The sequence below is a fragment of the Xyrauchen texanus genome, chromosome 38, assembly GCF_025860055.1.
Source record: "Xyrauchen texanus isolate HMW12.3.18 chromosome 38, RBS_HiC_50CHRs, whole genome shotgun sequence".
In the NCBI taxonomy this organism is placed as follows: Eukaryota; Metazoa; Chordata; class Actinopteri; order Cypriniformes; family Catostomidae; genus Xyrauchen; species Xyrauchen texanus.
In genome coordinates, this window is record NC_068313.1 from 26,823,472 (window position 1) to 26,849,797 (window position 26,326).

The following is a 26,326-nucleotide window of genomic DNA, read 5'->3' on the forward strand; positions in this document are numbered from 1 at the left end:
TCAATGAGCTCAACTTGTACTGCACCTGGAATTTTCCTTTAACTTCACAGTAACATATGAACACAGAAATGGCCATTTTGATTATTCTAAAACATTGGAAAATAACATATGTAAGTGTATCCTAACTTTTAACAGAGTGTAAATTACACATTCATTACTCGTTGACTTCTGTTGAAGTGTCCATCTCAAAATTAAAAAACGAAATTATACGTTTTTAATAACTTTATTCTTTTTTTTTTCCTCGAATAGAGCTGTACAACCAAAGAATCTTATCGAGTCTGTCCAAAAAAACAAAAAAAACAATCTGACCTGTACATGTCTATGCAGGATTGCTTACACTAATTTAAATAATCAAATGATTAATTATCTAGCCAAGCAAACATTTCAAACCATTCCTACCAACAGAGAACAAATGAGCAGATTTTGGAAAGGGGTGTGAAAAAAAATTAATAAAAAAAAATCCCTTTTGTTTCCTACACTCGCTCCAGTGTTTTTAGAAAAGTACAGTGAGACACCTTGTGTGTGGGTATATACATACACACACACACACACACCTGGACATGTCAAAAGTAGCATGATTTTCCATTGAAGGAGAGCGGGTAGGAACATACAGAGAACACATTTTGCAATGGTGGTTGGAAACCATGTCAGTGAAGAGAGTAGTGTATGATCAATAAATGAAATGAAAATGCAGACCTAAAGATTTATAGTTAAAGGAGAATTATAGAATTAGTCTCTGAGGTCAATGTGGCTCCTTATTCATTCACCTACTTTACTGCAGGCAGACGCACAGGGAAATTCCACAAAAGGCTAAACACCCTGACATAGGTCAAGCACATCCATTCCTTAAAAAATATTAATATCAGTCCTGTAACATAGAATACATTATCAAATTAAGAGCTCATGCCTGGGATGGATGCAAGACAGTACAAAAAAAACAACACATGTTTGTGTAGAGCCCCTCACTAAAGTCTCACCCTTCTCCAAAACTTTTTCCTTTCCAGTGCAGTCAGTTTTCGCATATTGAGCTCTATTCTACTGATAGTGGCGTTTTACCATTTATTTTGTTTTAAAGGAACATTTTGTTTAAAAGAGGGCACACCCAAAAATTAAAACTCTCATCATCTCCTCACCATCATGTTGTTTCAATTCTGTATGACTTGCTTCTTTTCCCTGTCGACCACAAAGGGAGGTGTTCGGAATAACGGATAAGTGAATGATGACTGAGGCAATCATTCTCAACAGGAGTAAATGACAGAATATACATTTTTGGATGTACTAAACCTTTAAAGATTTTGTCCAGAACATTTCTAGTCTGAGGCCAAATATACACAGTGATTTACTTACTCAATTTTTGCTCAATGCAGATCCAAATGCACCCAGCTAGAGGGCTTTAAAAACAAACAAAAAGAAAGTCTTAAACTGTAACAATCAAAACCAACCAGACAACCGATGAGCAAGCTAAATGCCATACAGGAACAAAATTAGACATTCTGGGGTCAAAACAACATTGGACTAAAAATATTTAAGCAGCAGAAATAGGGGCAAGTTCTGGCCAAATATCATTAGAAAAATAATGATCAATGAAAACGTACAAAAAAGGAAGAGGAATATTATTAATCTCTGTGCCATTATAATTGATACAAATTACAGATACAGTATTAATGTGACTTCACAACCCATGTAAAACCAACATAAAAAAGCAACGAATAAGGCTTATATCTTTTTCAAGACAAGTGAATCGGGAGCTTCTCCTAGTAGCCAATTGGTGTATAAATGACAGGAAGGTGGGTTTCTGGGATTGAACACAGTGTATCATGTTATTACAGAATTCAGAGAGTAGCAGATGTCAGTAATGGCAATTAGTATCTATGGAACATTGTCGTGGGCCAGAAACTTTATGGGACTTTTTTGCACGATCTGAGTGAAATGCAAGCCAGCGTCCATCACACTTATGATGGTACACAGTGAAGTGCGAAAGTGGTGAGTGAATTGACAATGCACGAGGCCAAACACGTGCTTTGGAGCAGAATTACATGCATACAAAAATATATACAGACCCATTCATTATATGCAGTTCATCTACCCAGTAGTGCCAGTAACACAGTAGTGTTCTGGTTTATGTAGTAGTTCGTTCAGGCCAAAGGTTTGTGTCCACAGGTCAGGATAGGTGTAGGATGCCCTTTTACCTTCTATTGCAGCACCAATTCAAGCTCTAGTGTTACTCTAGGGCTAGAGGACTTGTGTAGTCTTCCCAAAAAAGGCCCAGAGGTCAAGAGGGCGTAGATGTCTCTTGAATTAAAAAACTTAAGTGTAGTAGAAGTAATTCAAAGACTGCATGACCTCAAAGTGAAGCTTGGTGTCAGGCCTTTTCACATCAAAAGCAGTCTGCAGGACGAGTACTAAAGATCCAGAGAGTGATAAGGGGGGTGATGGGATGGGTGTCGTCTCCGCCTCTAAGGGCACACCGTTATATGGACAGACATTGAAATGGAGGTCTTGCAGTTGTGAACCAATTATTCTGCATTGGCTCCGCAGAACTATTCCTTACAAGAATCAATTGCTTCCAAAAACCAACCTTGTTGGAGAGTGAGACACTGGAACGAAGCCATAATAATGTTAAGACAAACATGATGCCATGTAGTTCCAACATTACAACAGTAACAACAGCTTTCACTGCACCTGTTTTCTTCTCGACTCAATGTTATTTTTATTTAAAAAAATTAGTTTTTCCATCTTCCATCTACGGTCATTATAATCCACTGTCGGGATTGTGCTGGAAAGAGTCTGGTAGGGTGGAAACATTTTTACCTTTATTTAGTTACAATATTTAAATTTACAAGAGCAGAGAGTCAAGACACTTCTTCAGTCCTTATTGGGTGTTTCGGTCATTGACACTTGTCTATATTCATTTTTCTTTTATATAGCACATAGATTTCTTGTGAAAGGCGGTAGAAAAAAAACGGAAAAGGCGGGGACAGCAAATCAAAAATGAAATTCTCATGGCCATTGATGTGCACTTCATGGTGGTGTGAGGACAGAACCTGCAGATCTTCATAAAGCATGATGATGATAATTAGGGGGCAGGTGGTCTGAAGAGTAGGGAACGAGGGAGCACAGGCTTGAGGATCAGAAACTGTCCACCCAGGTGCCAAGACCTCGCTCTGCCAAAGTGCGGTTCAGTAGGACCAGCTACGAAACAAGATCCAAAAAATATGTTATTTATTGTACTCCTTATCATAAAAAGTGATATGATGGTGCATGACACAGTGCTCCTTAAAATTAGTGACACATATATACATATATATCATCAGAGACAGGATGCAGTGTTTGAGTGTTAAACACCTTTCACTACGCTCAAGCGCAGAGCCATTTTAAAACATTTCTCCATTGACCGTATTTGTGGTTTAATGTTGATTACCACTGAAAATAATTTGACTCAACAATCAGTCTTTAAAAAGAAAATGTTTTTGTTACAGTAATTCACACTTCATGCTACTACACATACAGTACTGTTTCAAAAACAACATTAGACAGGTTTACATGACACCAATATACACACTCCTGTCATGACCATGTAAAGCCAGTAAATGGGTGTTTCTTCAACTTTGGGCAATTTCATTTCCCAGGAGTTTTTTTTTTTGTTTGTTATATGAAGGTCACATTAAAACCAACAAACTTTTTACCAAGCCCTTATTTATTTTTGGTCCTTTTCAAATGACTTGTGTATAGATTTATTTTTAGCCATGTCCCAGAGCCCGACTTTTAATATTAAATTATGAAAACGCATTATAAAAATACAAATTATTACATTTAAAACAATGTAAACTGATAGTAGACAAATTAAATGTGTGTGTGAAAAATATTTTAAAGAGGGTTTAAATCCACCATGCTAAAAGTGATGAAGTTGAAGAAACACAGCAACTTTTTGAATGATGTAACAATATACAAGACAAGGACTTTATATACTGTACAGAAAACTCTAAACTCAGAAAATCCATCAGTGATGATTAACGAAGTTCATCCACCTAAAACTGCAGTCCCACTGATAAAATTCATTATAAATAGCTCAAAGAATACATTTATTTTTAAAGAAAGAATTAATTCAAGCGCGTTCACAAAAATACAATATATTTCTGCTCTTTAACCCTCAAACTGCATGGTCCTGCTAACTTCAATTTTAAGCTATGTGTCAAAATTATTTTCTGTGGTATTAAACATTGTGACAAATGCTGTTGAATTGGCTTAACTTGTATTGAATTGCATTAAAATATTACTTTAAAACGGTTTTCAAAATAGGGGGAGGGCCACAGCATGTCAAGGGGGGCACATTATATTTTATTGTATATATTATATGTACAAATTAAATAAATACAAATTAAATAAAAATAGAAAATATTTTATAGCTTTAAAGACCATAGGTCTGCCTCTGTAGACAGGATTTAGCTAGATTAATAAAAAAATAAAACAATTGAGATACGTGAACCAAACGTAGTACTCACCATTTTGGCGGTAATTTTATTAGGAACTGCAGCATAATACATGGTTTAATTTGTATTATAAGCATCAGATGACAATCTGATGCTTGTTGTCGATATAAGATCAATTAGCAAATCAAATGATATAGCCTAAACAGTCATGAAATCATGTTGTGAATCATGTCTTCTTACACCTTTTACCTCAGAGAAAATGCTTAAAAGATTTTCCAGAACTTCATGTGGCAACACACACTACTGGTCAAAAGTTTTGAAACACTTGACTGAAACGTTTTTCATGATCTTAAAAATATTTTGATCTGAAGGCGTATGCTTAAATGTTTGAATTTTTTTTTTTGGATGTTGTTTAGTCACAACATAATTCCCATAGTTCCATTTATGTTATCTCATAGTTTTAATGACTTCACTATTATAATTGTATTAATTTTTTTCACATTTTAGAATAATAAAGAACGAAGAAGTGTTTCAAAACTTTTGACCGGTAGTGGAACAATGGGGTGGCTGTGGCTCAGGTGGTATAGCATGTTGTCCACCAATCACAAGATTGTTGGTTCGATTCCTGGCCCACACGACTCCACATGCCAAAGTGTCCTTGGCGTGTGAATGTGTGTGTGAGAATGAGATGCAGTGTAAAGCGCTTTGAATACCGCTAAGGTTAAAAAGGTACTATATAAGTGCAGACCATTTACAATTTAGTGTATTATGTAGGAAATCCAAAAATATGTAAAACAAAATCACAAAGTGTCCATTACTTCAAAATGAGATTGGGGTGATGTGTCTTCATGCGTTTGTTACAGGAGATGTGATGCTGCGAGTATCACAAATGTAGACTCATTCACTATTGCTCCCTATTAGCCATATCTTATTTATTAACTAATTGTATGTCTAAAAACACACACACACACACACACACACACACACACACACACACACACACACACACACAAAAGTGAATACATCCCTCACATTTTTGTAAATATTTGATTATATCTTTTCATGTGACAACACTGAAGAAATGACACTTTGCTGCAATGTAAAGTAGTGAGTGTACATACAGCTTGTATAACAGTGTAAATTTGCTGTCCCCTCAAAATAACTCAACCCACAGCCATTAATGTCTAAACCGCTGGCAACAAAAGGGGGTGTACTCACTTTTGTGAGATACTGTATATAATCAAGGGTTTTTGTCTTAAGGGGGGCATATGTAAACTTTGTCAAAGGGGGCTAAGAATTTAAAAAACCCTGCTTTAAGAATGTGTATATGCACATACTAAACAGACTGAGGCAACAAAGGAGTAGAAAAACCCCTCACCTCCTCTCCCACCATGTTCCACATTTGTACTAAAGGTAGTCCTGTATTGTTGTCATAGTTGGTGACCTAAAAGAGAGAATTTCCCATTAATCTTCCACCAATGCAAATCGCATTATTTTAGATATAATCCATTAATTAAACACTCACTTGTGCCAGCAAAGGAACCCCTCTGGTCAATTCTTCGAATGCTGAATTGGCCTCAGTCGAGAACCTGTCCTCTCCTAATGCAGATGTGAATATGGTAAGATCCAAGATGGTGAACATTGGCCTTAAGATTCAACTTAAGCTATAAAAGAACAAGCCAAACCTGGAAGAGGGGCGATGTTGTCCAGTAAAACTTCAGTTCCTTGGAACGGTAATGTCACAAAGTCAGACCTGGTAAGAAAAGTTAATGGAGTCACATTTTAAGTCACTGTAAGTCAAATTTTAACCCTATCAGAGTATTTAAAAGTGAAATAGTAGTGTACTGGGTGAAAGGAAACTAACCTGATCTGACGAAGAGAATCAATCTTGACTCTGTCATAGCCTCCGTAATCTACATATCGGATCTCTACTTCATTTGAATCTTTGTCGAATGAGATAACCTGCGCTCGCCACCAGGCTCCATCGACAGCTGGGGCCGCACAAATCACACCAACTGAAAAACAGATGAGAGATTGAGAACAATGACATATCAATGCAGAGAAAAAGAAGAAAATCAAAAAGATCTTACCTTCAACGGGTGACGGCAAGGTGGGTGTGCCGGGCTGGGAGTAGCAAAGGAACATCTGCTGGTCCAGGCTGCGCAGGGCATGGTATGTCGGGTGAGTGTGCTGCTGGACAAACACATGACCGGCCGAGACAATGTTCACCACAATAACCTCAACGGTCACCCCATTGGGCAGCAGAAGCTGTGAAATACAGACAGACCCAATTAAAAACTTCTTTAGCATGCAGATCTTGAGGAATTAGGGGCCATTCAGATGGAACACGTGTTTGCAAAAAAATCTTTTTTTAAAAAGCAGCAGCTAGTAGCTCAACAAATGGTACAGAATTGAGGTGTCTCAAGACAAGTTTATACAGGTGAAACTCGAAAAATTAGAATATCATGCAAAAGTTCATTAATCTCAGTAATTCAACTTAAAAGGTGAAACTAATATATTATATAGACTCATTACAAGCAAAGTAAGATATTTCAAGCCTTTATTTGATATAATTTTGATGATTATGGCTAACAGCTTATGAAAACCCCAAATTCAGAATCTCAGAAAATTAGAATATTACATGAAATCAATTAAAAAAAAGGATTTTAAATACAGAAATGTCGGCCCTCTGAAAAGTATAATCATGCATATGTACTCAGTTTACTGCCTCAATGCGGCGTGGCATGGATGCTATCAGCCTGTGGCACTGCTGAGGTGTTATGGAAGACCAAGATGCTTCAATAGCGGCCTTCAGCTCTTCTGCATTGTTTGGTTTCATGTCTCTCATCTTTCTCTTGGCAATGCCCCATAGATTCTCTATGGGGTTCAGGTCAGGCGAGTTTGCTGGCCAATCAAGCACAGTAATACCATGGTCATTGAACCAGGTTTTGGTACTTTGGCAGTGTGGGCAGGTGCCAAGTCCTGCTGGAAAATGAAGTCAGCATCTCCATAAAGCTTGTCTGCTGAAGGAAGCATGAAGTGCTCTAAAATGTCCCACATTAACTTCTTTTGCAATTACCTTTTGAGGCTTTCCCTCCTTGTGGAGGGTGTCAATGATGGTTTTCTGCACAACTGTCAGGTCAGCAGTCTTCCCCATGATTGTGAATTCAACTGAACCAGACTGAGAGACCATTTGAAGGCTCAGGAACCCTTTGCAGGTGTTTAGCTGATTAGAGTGTGACACTTTGAGCCTACAATACTGAACCTTTTCACAATATTCTAATTTTCTGAGATTCTGAATTTGGGGTTTTCATAAGCTGTAAGCCATAATCATCAAAATTATATCAAATAAAGGCTTGAAATATCTTACTTTGCTTGTAATGAGTCTATATAATATATTAGTTTCACCTTTTAAGTTGAATTACTGAAATTAATGAACTTTTGCACGATATTCTAATTTTTCGAGTTTCACCTGTAAAAGTTGAGGTTCTTTTAACATATCACTAAACTTAACATTAACTTGAGTGTGACACTGGAAAAAAGTGAGAAGCGGCACAGTAAAAACAATTAATAAAAAAAACAATTAATAAACAATTAATAAAAAGTGCAGACGGACGCAAAAGCGCATTGTGATCTGCCCCTTAATCTTCTGATGTCTTTGTTCCCAGAGCAAGACTTCGAATAAAGCATTGCGATAAGTCTAGTTAACAAATTAATACATGTTTATGTATCAGTGGAGAGAAATGCAGATTATCAATATGGTTTCATCTAAACCAATCTTACCCAGGAAGTCATGGGCAAGGAGGGCAGCGTTAGTGGTGGGGCAGGTGGAGCGTACAAGTTTGTCAGGTCCAAATCTTTGAACTTTTTCCCAATCAGAGCCAGTGCCTTATTAACCTGCTGCTGGGTCCCTAAGATCCAAACAAGAACAGCAAAAAGGAGGTCAAGGATGTCATTGCTGATCCCAGAACAATATGAGCAAAGGGAGTTTACTCACCCTCTATATGGCAGATCTGGAACTCTTGAGTGTAAGGCAGGGTTGAAATGTAGATCTTAGCACCGGAACTCTGCTTCAGGAAGCTCACGTATCTCCCTTGTTTGCCGATTAGCCGCCCAACAAGATGCTGCAAAAACAGAGGGGAACCACAGAGATGAGTGAAAGTTTTAAAGGAGTCATACTGGAAAGTACATTTTTCCTTTATCTTATAAGAGAAAGAGATTCATTTCTGCATGGATCACATAAGCACTATTCGGAAAGCAACCCCTGTTTCTCAGGGTGATGTCTGTAAAAAAAAAAAAAAAAAGATTTCATGGCTCCTCCGGCATAAAACTCACGTGTTCAGATGACAATTAAATCACAAGGAACGAGCGAGACTTGTCGATCACATGATTGCAGTTGCACTTGTTATATGGAATATTCATCAATACACAAACTGTGTCCTCTATTTGCTTTTAAATATGTTTGGAATTAAGGTTAAGTGAAAATTACAATTTTAAAGCATGAGAACCATGCTGCGGACATTTAAAGAGGACACTTTCACATACGGAGCAAGACAAATTCTTGCAAAGAGCAATTAAATGAATCAAGAAACTGCAGGGACAAGACTATTAATCAACGCAGCCAAATAAATCTGTTAATGGTGGAACTGCTGTTTCGTCGCCCACATCACCTCAGTTGCACCGATAGCACACTCTCTCCTAAGCACACGCAAGGAGACATAGAAGCTGCACATATCAAGGACAGTAAAGATATTTCAAATGATATTGGAGGAGCTATGGTAAAAATTGTTTTACTTATGTTTTTTCTATCAAAATGACAGATATCGTTTGAAATTATCTGTCAGTGTTTAAAAAGTGGAGATGGAAATTAAGCCTTTTAAATTAGAGATTAACCTGGTAACTTTTCTGGGACTACTCGACCCGTATATACGAGTAGTCATGCAAGACCTATGTATAAATGTAATTTAGTAAATGTTTCTACCATAAAATGTGACATTACAATTGTATTACATTGCTGACATAATAATGGAACATTTCAAAAGTTTACGTGATCTGGCTCTCGTTTTTCTTTCCCTTCTACTTAAGGGTTGCCACTTCCTGTGGTGGAGTGGCTTTCTGTTACACAATCTTCCAACTTCCAGGACTGTTCATTATCACCAGAGCCGTTACTACGATCAGCGCAATTGTACGGCACTTAGCAGTAGTCAAAAAGAATTTCCAAAACGGCTTTTGGATTATAAACTCAGAGATGTGGATTCGGACAGTAATTAAATTACCACACGACCTTTTCGGATTCGGACGCCAATAAAATCACTAAGTATCCACTGTAAATGCTGGAATTACCTCACGTCCCCGTGTAAAATAATTGCCATCCGATTGGGGCTTAAGTTATGCAGCCTTTGCAAATAGGCAATTACTGAAGAATGGGGCAACCTGTGTCTTATAATATAAAGTGCTGCTTTTCATTTTACATGCTTGAGATTAATGTTTTTTCAAGCATCGATAATCAGAATTTTTCAGATTTTTATCGATCTATATATACTTTTTTTTTCAGATATAAATAGGGCTACTAGTTGCACAATAATTTGTCACTTCACTACATATTTCTCAACACAACTTTGGTAAAGTCTGAGCTGATGAGTAAAGGAAGGGTTACCCTAGCGGACAACATGAAGCATTCTAAAATTTGAAAAATACTCAACATCACTTTGTTCATTGTTGAAGTACAAAAACCATCATAACTTGTGTGTGTATGGTGACTAGATTCACAACCTGCACCACATCGACTGTTTGTGATATCTGTACCATGTCCTACCTGCGATGCCGCACTTTGTCTAGTGTGTGATTGTCAAGTGCAGTAACTGTTATATCACCCACTTGTGGTCTCCCAAAGTTATTACGCCAGACTACATTAAACGGAAGGCCAACTGACAGTGAATTGAAAAGTACACAAATTAGACTTCTAATTTAATGTATATCGATGCCTCAAAAATATTTCAAGAAAATAAAATTCAGATCAATTATCGATGTATCAATATTTTATGCTATTCTTATAAGGTGACATTTCTTATAAGCACAGCTGCAAAACACAGACCGTTTAAGTCTAGGGGTCAAAGAAAGAGTAAAATCTGTTCATGGAAAACTAAATTATGATTGTTTTTTGCACACATTCACAAAAAAAAAAAAAAAAAAAAAACTTTGCTTACATAAGTGGAATTCTGGGAGAGAAAAATATATAAAAAAAAAAATATATAACATTACCACTTTAAAAAAAAATACATAAATAATAAATGAATACAAATTATGAGTAATGTGACACTCTGAATGGAAAAACTAATGTTTTCACTAGTAGTTCCTCCTATTCAAACTATAAGAAGCCAGAGGTCACAGACACATAAAAGTACTGCTCTGACATTTCATTTAGATTTTTTCTCTGAAAACTGCTAAAGCGGTTAAAGGAAAAACTTAAATTAAATCCGTAAACAGTAAATCTGAAACAAACTCTGAGGTCTAAAGGGGAACGTACCTTTGGCACCTCAATCTCCCACACAATAAGATCTGAGCTCTGTGATTGACAGGCCTGGCTGCCACTCGGTTGGCTGTCTCCCATCCCCAAAGTGGAAAAGCTGTCCACTGAATCCATGCTATTCACATCTGAACCTGTTGAGAAGACAAGCAGTCTAGTCAATTTAGTCAAAGAAAAAAGTTCTAACACACATTTAATTGAATTCAATCTATACAAATCAAAAAACCTTAAGCAAAAATTTACCTACGCTAAACTGTTTGTAAGAAAAGATCTGCTAAGTGAATAAATAGAACACAAATACCACCAGAACCAAACTCTGAGATGAACTGTACATCATTAAAACCATAGTTGGCATTTTGTTTCCAAGAGTAAACAAATGGCACACATGCTCCTGACAACATTACTGTAACTCATACAGACGATTTTCAGGGGCATACTTTTACAAATGTCTGTTTAGACAGGTCTCTATTGTCGGCCAAGCAACCAATGGGTAACAATAACAAACACGATGGATACAGATGAGAATGTCCTCTGATAAAGAAAACAATCAGCCTCTTCCCTCGATTAATTTCTGTGAATCAGTTCAAACTGCCCGTTTCAATTAAAAGATTTCTTTGCATCATCATCACACAAGAAGAAACATTCCCTGCATTCCATTTTTTCATACATTAAAATGCTTTTGTAAAAATATTCACCTTCTTTCAATGGACTCTCCTGTTTAATAAATTAAGTGAAAAACAGTGTGGAAAACTTAACTATCTTGAATATAATTGGCTACAATGACACAATTTGGTCATTTATGATTACCCTGGGAAACAAACAAACAAAACTGCCTTCAAAATAAAGTCTTCTGCTGTATAGCCGAGCTCTAATTGACAACACCACAAATACCCATTTACCAACTTTTCTAGGGACTAAATCAAAACACTAAAAAGGAATATTCTGGGTTCAATACAAGTTAAGATCAATCGACAGCATTTGTGGCATAATGTTGAGTACCACAATTTATTCCTCATTCCTCCTTTTCTTTAAAAAAAAAAAAAAAAAAAAAAAGAGCTAAAATCTTGGTTCCAGTAAGGCACTTACAACGGAAGTGAATGGGGGCCAATTTGTTTTACATTAAAATACTCACTTTTTCAAAAGTATAGCCACAAGACAAACAATATGGTTGTAAAAATTATTTTATTGTTATAAAATCGCTTACTAACCTTTTCTGTGTAAAGTTACAGCCAATTTTACAACTTTGTTACCATGACGATGCAATGTCAACAAACCCTAAAATGACAATTTAAATTTTCCAGCTCAAATAATACACAGAAGAAAAAACTTCCATTTTAAGAGTCTCACTGTAACCTCAATTTTTGCTTCTTTTTTTTTTAAAGGAGAGATAAGCAGAAATACATTTTTGTGGTAATCAAACATGTGCCACAAATGCTGTCGACTAAGCTTAACTTGTATTGAACCTGGAATATTCCTTTAAGAGGAAACATCAAGGTTGTATTTAATTTCCTATGTAAAGAAATTTGATTGGTTTTATTTAAAGGAGCAATATGTAATACATTTACTGTATAAATCATAACATTATCATAATATGTTAGAGATTTAGGAAACATGCCTGCTTCTCTGAACATACTGGCTTCTCTGAAAACAATGCTACAGACAGTATATTCTACTTTGAAATTTTTGGCCTGTGTGATCCCGCCCATTGCCCTTTTCCCAATAGTATTTCGACACCCGAGGTTGCCAGATTTGAAACAAGTTAGCGGGCAAAATCAGCACGCTACAGTGATGGAAGCCAGCAATATATTTAGCTAACATTGAAATTTATAAAAAAATCCACTTGAGCTGGTTTATAATTTGCAAACAATAAAAACTTTGCAAAAATATATATTAGCTGATCAACTTAGTGTATGGCTCGTTGCTTGCCATTGTCAGTTTGCTCATTCCTGTTGTGCGTCCTCAAAATGGAAACCCACGTGAGCTTAGAGTCTAACCGCATTGGAGACTTTAAGTGAAACAAACTCAGATCACATTCTGAGATGGAGTGTGTTGAGTGTTCACTTATGTTGAGTTACTTAAATGTTTAAGTGAAAAACACCAAATCATGAGCCACGCATGCTCAAAGCAGTATACTGAGGTTGGCCGATAGTGGGTTTTGTGATACGATAACGAAGGTGGGAAAACAGACCGATAGCCGATTAATCCAAAAAACGTTTAATATGAATGAAACATTTCCACTCAATTTAAAAGTGCTGAACTTTACTATTACTTTCCATTGTGATTGTAAAACAGTTAAAGGATGGGAAAGGAGGAGGCGAGAACCGGCTTGACGATATAAATCATAGTTTAATGGAAAACTTAAAAGACAACACAAACACACATGACGGACATGTCCGCTAACGATCTCTCTCTCCCGCACAGCCCTCTGCAGTCGACCTTTAAACCTCATGGAGGCATAATTAGCCTAATACGGGACCGGGTGTGTAGGATCACGACCCGGCCCCGCCCTCCGCCCTGCCACAGTGATACTTCAATAAATTTCTCCCACACTGGTAACTTCTTTAATTTCAGATGGCAAAGGCTTTAATGAAAATATGAATAAACATTTTACAGGTCAGTAAATGCAAAAACAAAACGTCCTCGGAGCGCTCATATTTATTAACCTACTGAAACAAATTGGACGCCCCTCAACCCATTGATATCTATCCTTAGATACCTTATTAGAAGCTGTTCCTATGGGTTGCAATACGTCGACGAGTCCGTCATTTTGGAAAGGTCAAGAGCTGTCAGTCAACACAAAAGTTAATTGTCAGATACGGTCTGTAACAGTGTGTAGTCTTTCCCAGCCAACTTTCAGATTATCTGATTTTCCATAAACACTGGACAATATTTTAGAATGATAAAAAAAAATCCTGGCTACTTCTAAAACGGGGATTTGTTGCAAACGGCAAAAAGTCCTCATTAAATTAATATATAAATGGCAAACATACTGAAATTTAGCACCCAGTCTGTCAATATATTACATTATGATCCGTTTCCACACAATAGCAGTTTATGCAGCAGTCAGAGGTTTCTTCAAATTAATTATCAAACCACCTTTGGTTGTCTTAGATGATTGATTTATTGTTCCATGAAAATAACACATATTGTACTGTATACACACCTTGGCTTTTCTCTGTCGATGTCTTAAAATCTGCTTTTAAAGCATCTGTCTCTATAAAAAGCCTAGTAACATTGCACAACAAACTACACAGTTCATTTTTTTTACCTCTAGAGGGCACTGTTATACTGTAGAACCAATGAGTTCAGACTAGAATTCTCCAGTGCTGGCCACCAAAAATACTCTGTTAATTTTTCCAATAGCCAATAGTTAAAAAACACAAATATCGGCCCGATATATCGGTCAACCTCTACAGTAGACTACAGAGAGTGAAGAGTGCAGCCCCTCACTTTTAAGAATGTAGAGTTTATTAGTTAATAATACATTTTACTTTGACTAATAGTGCAGTTTAAGTGTTAACTCAAAGATAAGGGTATACTTTGTTGTTCCGTAAGCCATGTCTTGTGCATGGCCGAATGCTTAAGCCTTTCAGAGTATACTATTTTGAACTAAAGTCTATTAGAACATGTTGGGAGGGGTTAGATATATGTGCACTATGACTGCTTAGTGAATATCTTTTAGTACAGTCAACTAAAGGTGCATGTGCAGACGACACGCAAAGCCGCAGACTGTCAGCATGTCTACAAGAACTGAGCTGTACATGGACAGTTTGTGCATTCTGTGTTAATGACGCAATTTGTGTCATGCACACTGTGCGCATGTCATACTGGGATGTGGAAAACTGAATTATACTTTGGCCTTAAGAAAGAAGTGTCACTCACCTCCAGATTGGTCAGCTTCTACCTCACTAGCGGCACTGTTCCTAAGCCCTGTGCCGTTAAACTGTGCTGCTTCACAAACTGTAGCCACATTTTCTGCAGTAAGTTCAGACTCCTGAGTGGCAGACAAAGCAGACCTCTCCAGCAGTCCATCTCCATGACCCTCTGACACCCTACATGTACCTGAAATTTGAATAAGGTCCTCTTTGCTCTCAGACACAACAGAGGAAAACCCTGTGCAATGGAGGTCCTCTGTGCTAACTCCATCCTCGGACTGGCATGTACTACATCCCGAGTCTTCAACCAGAGCTTCCTCCGCATGGAGTCTGGCCAGAACCGATGTTGACTCCAGTTGTTCCCCAGATGACATTGTCAACAAGCCTCTTTCATCACTCTCCGCTCTCCTCTTGTCACTTTCCGGCATCTTCCACAGAGAAGGCGCCAGACAACCATTGACTATCTCTTCTGTTATCTGCGCTGCCTGTGTCTCTGCATGACTTTTTAAAGAAGTGCTTTCCAGATGTACACACCGATCCTTATCCCTGGTGTCTTCTCTTCCGTTTACAGCTTGTGTGCTGCTGTCGGCTGCCCCAGATCCCTTGCTGTGCCGGGACTCACAGCTGCTGACCGCCATGATCTCCTGGGTGGCTGCCGAGATGACCTCAGTGATCAGTCCTGCTGCGAGACGCTGGAGCTCTTGCATGTCTGGACTGGTCTCGGCCGGCAAACCCAGTTCTCCGTTTTCATGGTGCCTGGCCTCTGATGAGCTTTCTGAGAGGGGTGTGCTAGTGGAGTTGGGGAACGAAGACAGAGACAAGGGTGTTTTTGGACTGATGGTCTCCAGCTTCCCAGCTTGGTCCTCGGTTGAGGATGTAGTGGAGGCTAGCACAACATTCGTCAAGTCGGCACAAGTTGGTGCAGTGGTTTCAGCAGCCACCTCTCCTTCGGGCTCAGGACGCTCCGCTTTGGACAATTCTGCAGATCTCTGCCCGTTAAGTGGTTTCTTTTCGCCCTGCTTCTTAATTGATGCAGTATTCCCTGAATCTATTGCTTGGGATAACTGGTTTGAGGGTATGCTTTCAGTGGCTGCCTCTGGTGCTTTGTGATGAGGGCTCTCCTCCACTGTTTTTATTGGGGTTGAAGAGGAGACTTGAGCCGTCTGCCTGGTGGTCTCTGGGTTGTTCTGTTGGGGGACTGATTCTGTATTGCTCTGAGAAGTGTGTCGCTGTCCTCTCGCCAGGACAACTGGAGGAGCGCCAAGAGCCTCTCCCGATGTCCTTTTTAGCAGTGGTGTGTGAATCTCGGCTACAACTTTCTGCACAACAGGTCTTTGCTCTTTGGCTTTGACTCGGTCTTGACTGGTTCTACGTTGTGTGGTGCTTTCTGTGTGACAGCCCTTATCGACAATCCCATTGCTGCCCTCCCCAGAGGAGGTCCGCAAGCCCATAGCTGAACCCTCCTCACTGTCGTGGCTGGTAATTCGCCCTTTCTTGCGGGAGATGTACCACCACCAGCCTATGAGAGCTAGCACTCCAGGAAGTGTATACGGAACAAAGGACCGGAACCTCAGTGGCATCTCCTCTGGACCCTAGCAGCTACACCTGTGGGGCAACAAGAAAAGATGTTTAGTGTTTTTAATTTAGTTAAAATGTAATTATTGGCAACAGGGATGCTCGGATCAGGATTTTTACAGCCTTTAAATAGGCTATCACTTGGGTGGCTGGCAAAATATCTTCAATAGGAGAACCATGGCATTAATCTTTCCCTGCAGTCTGTGACACAGTCCGATTAGACCTGTGACCCACCAGTTGAGAAACACTGCTTTAACTCTCACTCACACTTATGTCAGACCCCCTCACCTCTCTCATTTTCTCCACTGCATGTGTGTGACGCAAGTTGACGAGTCTGACAGGCAGTCAGTAAAGGAGATGCGCACACGCAAGTGATATTCTCCTCCTGGTTGCATTTTGTTTCTCAATACCGTAGATAAGCAAATGTACATGGTTTGAAAACTGTACGTTTCCATACCATGAAACTGGTATACCACTGCAACCCTAATATAAATTATGAATGCTGCATTTAGTAGTAATTATGATAATTAACATCAATAAACCACAAATAGGAAGAATAAATTCATAGATATGATTTTAAATGTGTAGGTTTTGCCTGTGCAGAAATAAATTACATCTAAAAATCACAAATTTACTGTAATTTCAAAAGCTTTTTGTGAAATATTTGCAATGTAAAGAATAAATTGATTTCTTCAAATTTGTCCAAATTAACGTTGAAATTTTAGGACAAGATATTTCTCACTTTGCGCTGCAAGTTTTGCATGAACACATCGCTTTAGTCAGGTGGTCGCATACAGTCTAGTCGCACAAGTTGAAATATTGCAACGAAGCCGAAGGTCAAATAAAAGGCATCTGGAGATGGTCGAAACCCCACGCAGCCAGAGTATGAATCTCTATTTGAAAAGAATAACTTCCGTCTATCGTCTGTTGTACGTAGTGTCAAAAAAGGTGATTTAAGTGACAAAAGTAGAGTCTACAGGTGACATGGCAAAATAAAACCAGACAGTTTGAGTCATGCATTGCCCAAAAGCGTCTTATTTTGTGACAGCTAGAATATTTCCATGCAGATTATGCTTTAACCAACAAAATGCCTTAAAATATTTTTCTTTATCAGGGTAAGTTCATAAAAGTTTAGCATAAACCAATAAGCACACACAGATTTTCACCCATACCCCAATTTCGCTCTGCATGTAAACACATTTACTGGCATACTTACTGGCCAAAAGTAGTGTGCATGCCTGTTTACATTTTGGCAGCAAAAGCAGAAAATATTCAGATGATTTTTTGAATAAGCTGATTTTTGGAAGTTATCAGCATATTGTAGTGAATGTTAAGTCACGTAATGACTAGCTGAATGTAATTTATAACAAGGTACCTCCCAAATAAATAAATGGTCATGAAATATATATATATATAAAAATTAAAAATGTTTAAGTTGAAATCGTTTTGTGGAAAGAAAAAGACTGCAAAGAGATGAGTACAGCACAGGTATTTAGGAAGATAATTGACTGTGACAAGTCAAACAAAACAGATTTAAAGTCATTATAAAAATATTTGAGCAAAGAGTGCTGCAATTGACCAATCAAAATGAAATCCAGAGAGCCGTGTAGCAAGAAAAGTATGTGAAAAGATTTGTCAGTTACAGCAGTGGCGGTGCTGCATGAGGTTTTATTTCTGGGCAGAGAATAGTTTCCTTTGGGACAGTCACCATGGAAGAAAGGAAAGAATGGGTGACTCATTCTCATCATGGGGAAATTACACCCTGGTCAACACGCATTCCTTTCTTGTTCACAAGTCTCTGTAACATTTAGATAACAACTGGCATTATAAATATTTCCATAACATTTTGTACAATGATAATTCAGGGCATGAAATAAAAATATGAAAACAGCTAATGTAGCCTGCCAGGACGAGACAGACATACAATCATAAAAAGGGCAGATCATAAAAAATGAACAGCTTAACTTGTTTGACTTCATGCATGCTATCTCATATTGTTTGTTGTACTTTTGGTGCGGCTGATTTAAATAAAGGGAATGTTCTGGGCAGCTATTCTGAAACATCAGGGACAATATTACATGGCTGACATTAGGGCTGTAACTAACGATTATTTTGATAATTGACTAATCTAACGATCATTACAACGATTATTCAACTATTTGGGCAATTAATGCAATGATTAATCATTAGCTCGTAACTGACTATTCAGCTTGTACCTTGACTTAAAAGGCTGTAATAAACATGCTTACTAATTATAAAAAGGCAAAATCATCTTTAAATGACATTCACTTAAAAAGGAAAAAAAATACTTTAAGTTTAATTCAGTAAAGAATGTTCACTGTAAAAAAAATCATATCGTAATCAAGTGCTTTGTCTTGTTTTCCATTTAAAAATCCTTAACAAGATACATTTACCTGAGAAACAACATATTATACATTAACACTTACTTTCAGAGAATGTATCTTGAAAAAAGTTTGTATAAGTGTATTTTTCACTTGTTTATTCTTCTGCCAGTGCAGTAAAGTCAAAATATAAAAATATTCAAGATACATTATCTAAAAGCAAGTCTAAACACCTTACATGTTGCTTCAGGTAAATGTGTCTTGTTTTAAGAATTTTTAGACACATTTTTCTTCTGCAGTATAGCTACTAAAGTAAATGTACTTTATACATTTGTTTAGATATTCATATTGGAAAACAACAATTTTTAATCCATCTTTAACTCCCAAAAAACAAACTCTCTCCTTAAGATACACACCGCAACACATGTATTTTGATTCACTTCTTGGCGAGCCATTACATTATAATCTAATTGGAGCAAGTGTGCACGATGGACAAGCATGTACACGCCAGAGTGTACATCAGCTGGGTGCAGTTTCAATCTCTCCCCCTAAGATCAGGTCCCTTCACGTGACTCATAAGTGGTGCTGACCGCACAGAGATATGCTAGTTTCGGAGTTTGTACTTATTTACATGACCTGCTTCCCCATTATTAGAACTTTAATAAAGGATGCATTAAAGATATAAATGGCAGGGCGTTTCCTTTAAAGGCACTCTGACATACAAGTTTTGCTTCAGTGGAACGGCAGCTCTGGCTCTGCTTATTCCAAAACGAGAGTGCTTCTGTATTTAGTCTTTTTGTATAATTTCCTCATACTTAGCGATCTTCATCACCTGAAGCTCTTTGGAAAGTTTGGAGTACGTCCGGTCTGTAAGCTGTGCATGCTTTCTTTGATTAGGCACAAGATGCAGTGCTCCTCGCATGTGCCATCGTTAGTGTCATATCGGATCTCATGTTACGTTACATTAGATCAAACGACTAATCGTCAACGGAAATATTTGTAGACAATTTTTATTGTCGACGTTGTTTATAACGTCGAGTAATCATTTCAGCCCTAGCTGACATTCAACCTCAGAGACCGCAGAGTGCGGTGCTGTGAAAAATATTTGCCCCATCCAGATTTCTTCTGTTTTTGTGTATTAATGCCAGACCGATTTATCGGTCAGCTGATATTAGCCTTTCATAGATATATTGGTATCTATGTTTATATATTGGTATATATTGTTTTTTGCATAATAAGTTTAGAATATCTTTACATTATTGTGTGGAACTAATTGGGTGTACTCTTTAAAATGTAAAGAAACAAACCTCTAACTACACATTATTTCAATATAAATGTACAGCTTATTAAGAAAAACTTTATAATTAACTAGTATACTGGAAAATGTAGCAGTAAAATTAACAGTGTTAACACTGTGTTCACACTGCTAGCTACTTTGTCGCTGCATGTCGCCAGTGGCTGGCGGTTAGGTTGCTAGTGGTGTGTATGGAGAGTCCAAACAGCACCGTTTCTTTACAATTAATATTATTAAAATATTAGTAAGGTTATTAATATGGTATGTTTATTCTCTATATCTGATCATTTATATAGTTACGTTTGCTGTCATACATGTAAAAGATTTTCAAAACAAATTATTTAAGTTAATTTTACAGGCTATTTGATGATTTAAACCTACTTGGGATCCCCACAATCTCAGATACACCTTTCCACGTATAATGTTTCTTAAATATGTCCCTGTACAGGGGAAGAGATATATCATAACACTGGAAAATTGCCAACAGCGAGGATTAGCCTTTCCTCTATATTTCCATCACTGCAGGAGCTGAGAGAGAGAAGGATCACGTGAGTTCTACCATCTCTCGTATTGGCTGTCGCTCCCGAAAGTCGCTCTTCATTTGCATAAAGTTACACCTGTTACATCTGGCGTAAATCAAACACACAATTCCACAAAAAGAACATCATACCTACGATCAAGTATGGTGGTGGTAGCGTGATGGTTTGGGGATGCTTTGTTGCTGCAAGGCCAGGGCAACTTGCAATAATTGAGGGAAACATGAATTCTGCTCTCTACCAGAAAATACTAAAGGAGAACGTCCGGTCACCAATCCTCGAGTTGAAGATCAAGTGCAACTCGATTATGCAGCAACACAAGGATCAAAAGCATAGAAGTCCTCCTTTGAATGGCTCAAAAGAAGCAACATTTAAGTTTCAGCGTGGCCTAGTAAAAGTCCTGACTTGAACCCGATTGAGATGCTGTGGCAGGAACTTAAACGGGCAATTCATGCTCGAAAACCCTCCAATAAGGCTGAACTAAAACAGTTCAGCAAAGAAGAGTGGGCCAATATTCCACCACAGCGTTGTGAAAGACTGATCTCCAGTTATCGGAAGCATTTGGTTGCAGTTGTTGCTGCTAAAGTGTTTACTGAGGTCGCCTTTGTTGCATGTTCTATCTCTTTTGAAGACCTAAAACAATTTAGCATGAAACACAAAAAAAGAAGAAATCAGGAAGGGGGCAAATACTTTTTACAGAACTGTACATGCCATGTCTGCCTTGCTGATCATTGGCTGGGAGGGGCATCCGTTCCAAGTTAAAAAATGACATCCATGCATGCCTTTCCATCATGGGCGCAGAATAAACTAGCCTCTTGAGGGGGAGGAATACATAACAGACAAACACCTCCCATTTACTCCTGTACATAGTTACCACTGATAAAGGGGTTTCCGTTTCCCTTCAGCTTGCATACAACATTTCAAAAGGCAGACTGCCTCCTTCACTGACAATGAAAGCAGACTAGAAAGTATCGACAATTATGAAGTTGTGCCTCTGGGGGAGGGGGTGAGAGTTTGATTCTGAATGCACAAAAATACATTTTGGAAAAAGCATGTCAAAGTCACAAAGAGAGTTTTCTTAAGAAGCTGATACTTGCGTCACAGTTTCTAAATATGAAGCTCAAAAACTAACAAAACAGAAAACTGGTAGTCTTATGAATGGTATTGGAATTGAAGAGACATGAATATTGTGACATGTTAGGCTAATTACAGTACAGCTCAGCTGTGGTTATAAGGCCAACAGAAATTAGATTTTACAACATAACATTTCAATAATGCACATCTATGAAAAAACTATTTGAACAGCAGAAAATGCTGTTAAAGTCACAATTTATGCCACATTTTACAAACTGAAGATATTATGTTAAGAAAACTGTTTCTTTGCAGTTTATAAATCATTTGTATTAAATTATCCATTAGCCAATTATCCTCAAACTACATGTGATGAAAACCGTAAAATCACAGCAGATGCTTACTTAAGGCACAGATTAAAATTTGTATGGAACTAAGATTTTGATGTTCAGATTATTTCCAACAAAAAGACTTTGGTACCCTGATAAAACTTACATTTCCAAAAAGTATCATGATATTACTATGTTTTTTCTGACATCTACCATGGTATTTACAAAGTACCAAGGTACTTTTAAAAGTGATAGACATTTAGGTTTTTCAGGCTTCAGAAGACTTTGGGTAGCATTTTATTTTACAATACTGTTCTTCATTTATGTACAATATAATTACAACAACTACAGGAATTACTAGGAACTAACCCTAAATGAAACCCATATTAAGTACAGTTGAAATCAGAAGTTTACATCCCTGAGGTTGAAGTCATTAAACACTCCACAGATTTAATATTAGCAAATTATAGTTTAGGCAAGTCATATCTACTTGGTGCATTGAAAACTAATTTTTTCAACAATTGTTTACAAACATATTGTTTCACAATTCCATTGGGTCAGAGTTTACATTAAGTTAACTGTGCCTTTAAGCAGTTTGGATAATTCAAGAAAAGGATGTCAAGCATCCAGTTAGCTTCTGATAGGAGGTGTACTGAATTTGAGGAGCACTTGTGGGTAAATTTTAAGGCCTACCTTCAAAAAAAAGTGCCTCTTTGCTTGACATCATGGGAAAATCGAAAGAAATCAGCCAAGACCTCAGAAAAAAAATTCTGGTTCATCCTTAGGAGCAATTTCCAAATGCCTGAAGGTACCACGTTCATCTGCACAACAGTAAGCAAGTATAAACATCATGGGACCACGCAGCCATCATTCTGCTCAGGAAGGAAACGCATTCTGTCTCCTAGACATTAACATAGTTTGGTGTGAAAAGTGAAAATAAATCCCAGAACAAAAGCAAAGAAACTTGTGAGGAGGTGCGCTGGAGGAAAAAGGGAGACAAGTATCTATATCCACAGTAAAACTTGTCCTATATCGACATAACCTGAAAGGCTGCTCAGCAACGAAGAAGCCACTGCTCCAAAACCGCCATAAAGCCAGAATACAGTTTGCAAGTGCACATGGGGACAAAGATCTTACTTGAACTTTGTGGCCATAATGACCATCATTATGTTTGGAGGAAAAAGGGTGAGGCTTTCAAGCCGAAGAACACCATGAAACATGGGGGTGGCAGCATCATGTTGTGGGGGAATTTTGCAGCTGGAGGGACTGGTGCACTTCACAAAATAGATGGCATCATGAGGAAGGAAATTGATGTGGATATATTAAAGCAACATCTCAAGAAATCAGCCAGGAAGTTTAAACTTGGTCGCAAATGGGACTTCTAAATGGACAATGACCCAAAGCATACCTAGAAAGCTGCGGCAAAATGGTTTAAGGACAACAAAGTCAATGTTTTGTAGTGGCCATCAGATAGAACATTTGTGGGCAGAACTGAAAAAGTGTGTGCGAGTAAGGAGGCCTACAAACCTGACTCAATTAAACCAGTTCTATATGGAGGAATGGGCCAAAATCCCAGCCACTTATTGTGAGAAGCTTGTGGAAGGCTACCCAAAATGTTTGAACCAAAGTAAACAAGATAATGTTTAATTGGGGATGCACTGAAAGAATGCAATGATCCCACTGGGAATGCAATGAAAGAAATAAAAGCTGAAAGAAATAATTCGCTCTATTTTAAGAACGTGAAATGTCAGAAAAATTGTAAAGTAGTGATCCTAACTGACCCAAGACAGCAAATGTTTTCTATGATTAAATGTGAGGAAGTTTGAAAAACTGACATTACCAAGTACTAATTAGCCCTAGTACTTTCTTGGGTGAGTACACTGCAAGTATACTGAAAGTACACATAGGTGAAACCAGACTTTGCATTAAAAACTAAATCAGTAACAAAACCAACCATCCATTTCGATTACTATTACAGTTTCATGCAATAGTACAATTTAAGTCATAATAATAATAATACCTACACAGATAGAAGCTCTGTATCTCGAATGCGTTTAAAAGAGCCAGGCCGACCTAAAGTCACATGCTTGTCTAGTGTTTGCATGTCTCCCTCTCACATATGCGGCTGCGTGAAACGTGGGAAAGCCTCCTGAAATCAGTCCGCCGTTCACCTTCACGAGGTTAAATCAAGCACGTGAAGTAAGCGGCGCTCTTTCTGACATATCACGGACTGAGAGCGGGCGGACCAGTGTGGAAAAAGAGCCGCGCGCGTACTACATGGTGGCCGTTCGACCTTGAGAGAGGTGTAGAGGGTCACCGTAGTAATTCAACCGCGCAACGCGTTAAACAAGCCCATTGAGTGTAGACTCACCATAAGAGGCTTATTTAGGCTATTTAAAATACAAAAGCAAAACTCAATTCACTCGCCAGCTTAAGGGGACTCATGGGCCGTTCCTATCGCACGCGTATGTTTTGATCAGAGTCTCGCGCAGGACACCTACGTTTTTAGACGCCTTGGCAGGCTACAAAAAACGTCAACTTCTTAAACGCGCGTCTCGAGACACCCTTACTCAGCCCTGTACAGCTTTTTAGCGGCCCCTTTATACGCAACCCAACGGTACTCCTTCGCAGTCTGATATTGGAGAAGAATTGTACACCGGAGATACCGAAAAGTGTTGTGCCATGCGCTAGCAATGCAGGCAAAGGCACATTAGCGCTGCAGCTAAGTCAGTGATATAATCCACTATCATAAATGGTGCTTGTAGTGGTTTAAGCAACCATGCACCTCGCGCCAGATGTCGGTTTTATTTCGCCCAACTCCCACCTCGAGGTTGCAATGCATGCTGCGTGTGTTAGCAGTCAGGCTAACTGTCCACTGCTACTATTAGGAACAACCATGCGTCCATTTACCCAATTCTAAATTATAACAGTGCGTCTTAATCTTATGGAACGAATGAGACCATGTTAAAATATGCACATAATTGGGGTGGCTTAAAAAGGAGCATGAATAACCAGTTAGCGATGTGATGTTGACCTACACTGCGCGTAATGACGCGTGGTAGGCCTAGGCGCTGAATGAATTACAACCTCGTCCAGCTGTAAGCTCTAGTTATGCCGTCAAACAAGTATCTTGGCTTTAACACTCAGCCAAACCGATTTTACGAGGGTAACCCTCCACCACGTCCTCTTCATTCAGAGCAGCCATGAATTATCCATGAGTTCACAGAAACCGGTTGGTACATAATTCAGCTGGATGAAGGTGCTAGCTGATTTAGTCAGTAACACATTTAATATGTGACAAGAGAAGAAAGCTGGAACAACTCAAGAGTATTGCATTGTCCAATTACATTAATTGAGTCACCAAATGACCATAATGACTGCAAATGGCCACGCGTATTACTATGAATTGTAACCAAATGGGAACCCAAGTGACAAAGGCTGGCCAAATAGTTAACATTAATGCATGTGCAAAACTTACATGCCATCCAGATGGGCTGAAAACTCGTGGAAATGAGGCGACCCACAGCATATGCCAGTTAGCCACTGTGGCTAAAGCGTTTCAGATGCCATGGTTAGTTAAGTAACGGTGCGCTTTACGTAGTGGATTTCACTGGTGCAATGACACACATAAATTGTCAGTTTAATATAGGTGGAAATCCCTTTAAAAATTCCACCAAGACCGGCGAGATAGTATAAATGAGCTTGGAGGTGAAACAGATGGCAACATGAAACAGCAGGAATTAGCAGATAGACAGGCGGCTAAAATGGGCTCCCTCTCTGCGCTATCAGCTATTTAATATATGGAGTCAAAACAACACACATGGTTTATACTCACTGTGTTTATGCGTCCTTCGCACCGCCACCGTGAACTGTCTCGTATTATATTAATTTTACGTATTCCGGTCCCGGCACAATCCCAACGTGTCCCCCCGGCTCAGTGTATGTGTGTGTCTCTCTTGTCTCACCTCCCCACGTGTTGACCGACAGAACGCACACACTAAAAACAGAGACGTAACAGCTGATCAAATCCCGCGAGAACTCCACACAGTGCAAGGGGGGAAAAAACTCTCGCGATATTACATTGGCCTCAGACTTGGAGTTGCCAAATAGCAAGATAGATTGATTTAGAAGTGATAGCTTATGGATTTGGAATGTATTTAATGTACAAGTGTATGATTAAAAAGTGTACGTCAATGACATGGAATGCAATGGTATGTATATAGAATGTACATACATGTTGTAATAGGCCAGGCTCAAAATGGGGTGAGAGATCAATGGTCCTTTTTACCATTAAATCTCCTTCCATCTCAGGTGGGTTGTCCACTAATCACAGGGTTGGTGGTTCGAA

General features: G+C 38.4%; 1 protein-coding gene across 1 annotated transcript; it reads right to left on the minus strand.

Moving 5' to 3' along the window:
• Positions 1–25,948, minus strand: LOC127632089 (A-kinase anchor protein 1, mitochondrial-like). The gene is made up of 11 exons (XM_052110567.1): positions 25,814–25,948; positions 14,839–16,436; positions 10,957–11,090; positions 8,428–8,554; positions 8,214–8,341; positions 6,521–6,698; positions 6,295–6,445; positions 6,116–6,183; positions 5,956–6,029; positions 5,809–5,874; positions 1–3,192 (listed from the first exon to the last, which is right to left on the minus strand). The coding sequence occupies exons 2-11, from the start codon at positions 16,409–16,411 to the stop codon at positions 3,130–3,132; spliced, it is 2,562 nt and encodes an 853-aa protein (XP_051966527.1). The 5' UTR covers positions 16,412–16,436; positions 25,814–25,948; the 3' UTR covers positions 1–3,129.
• Positions 25,949–26,326: the final 378 nt, after the last annotated feature.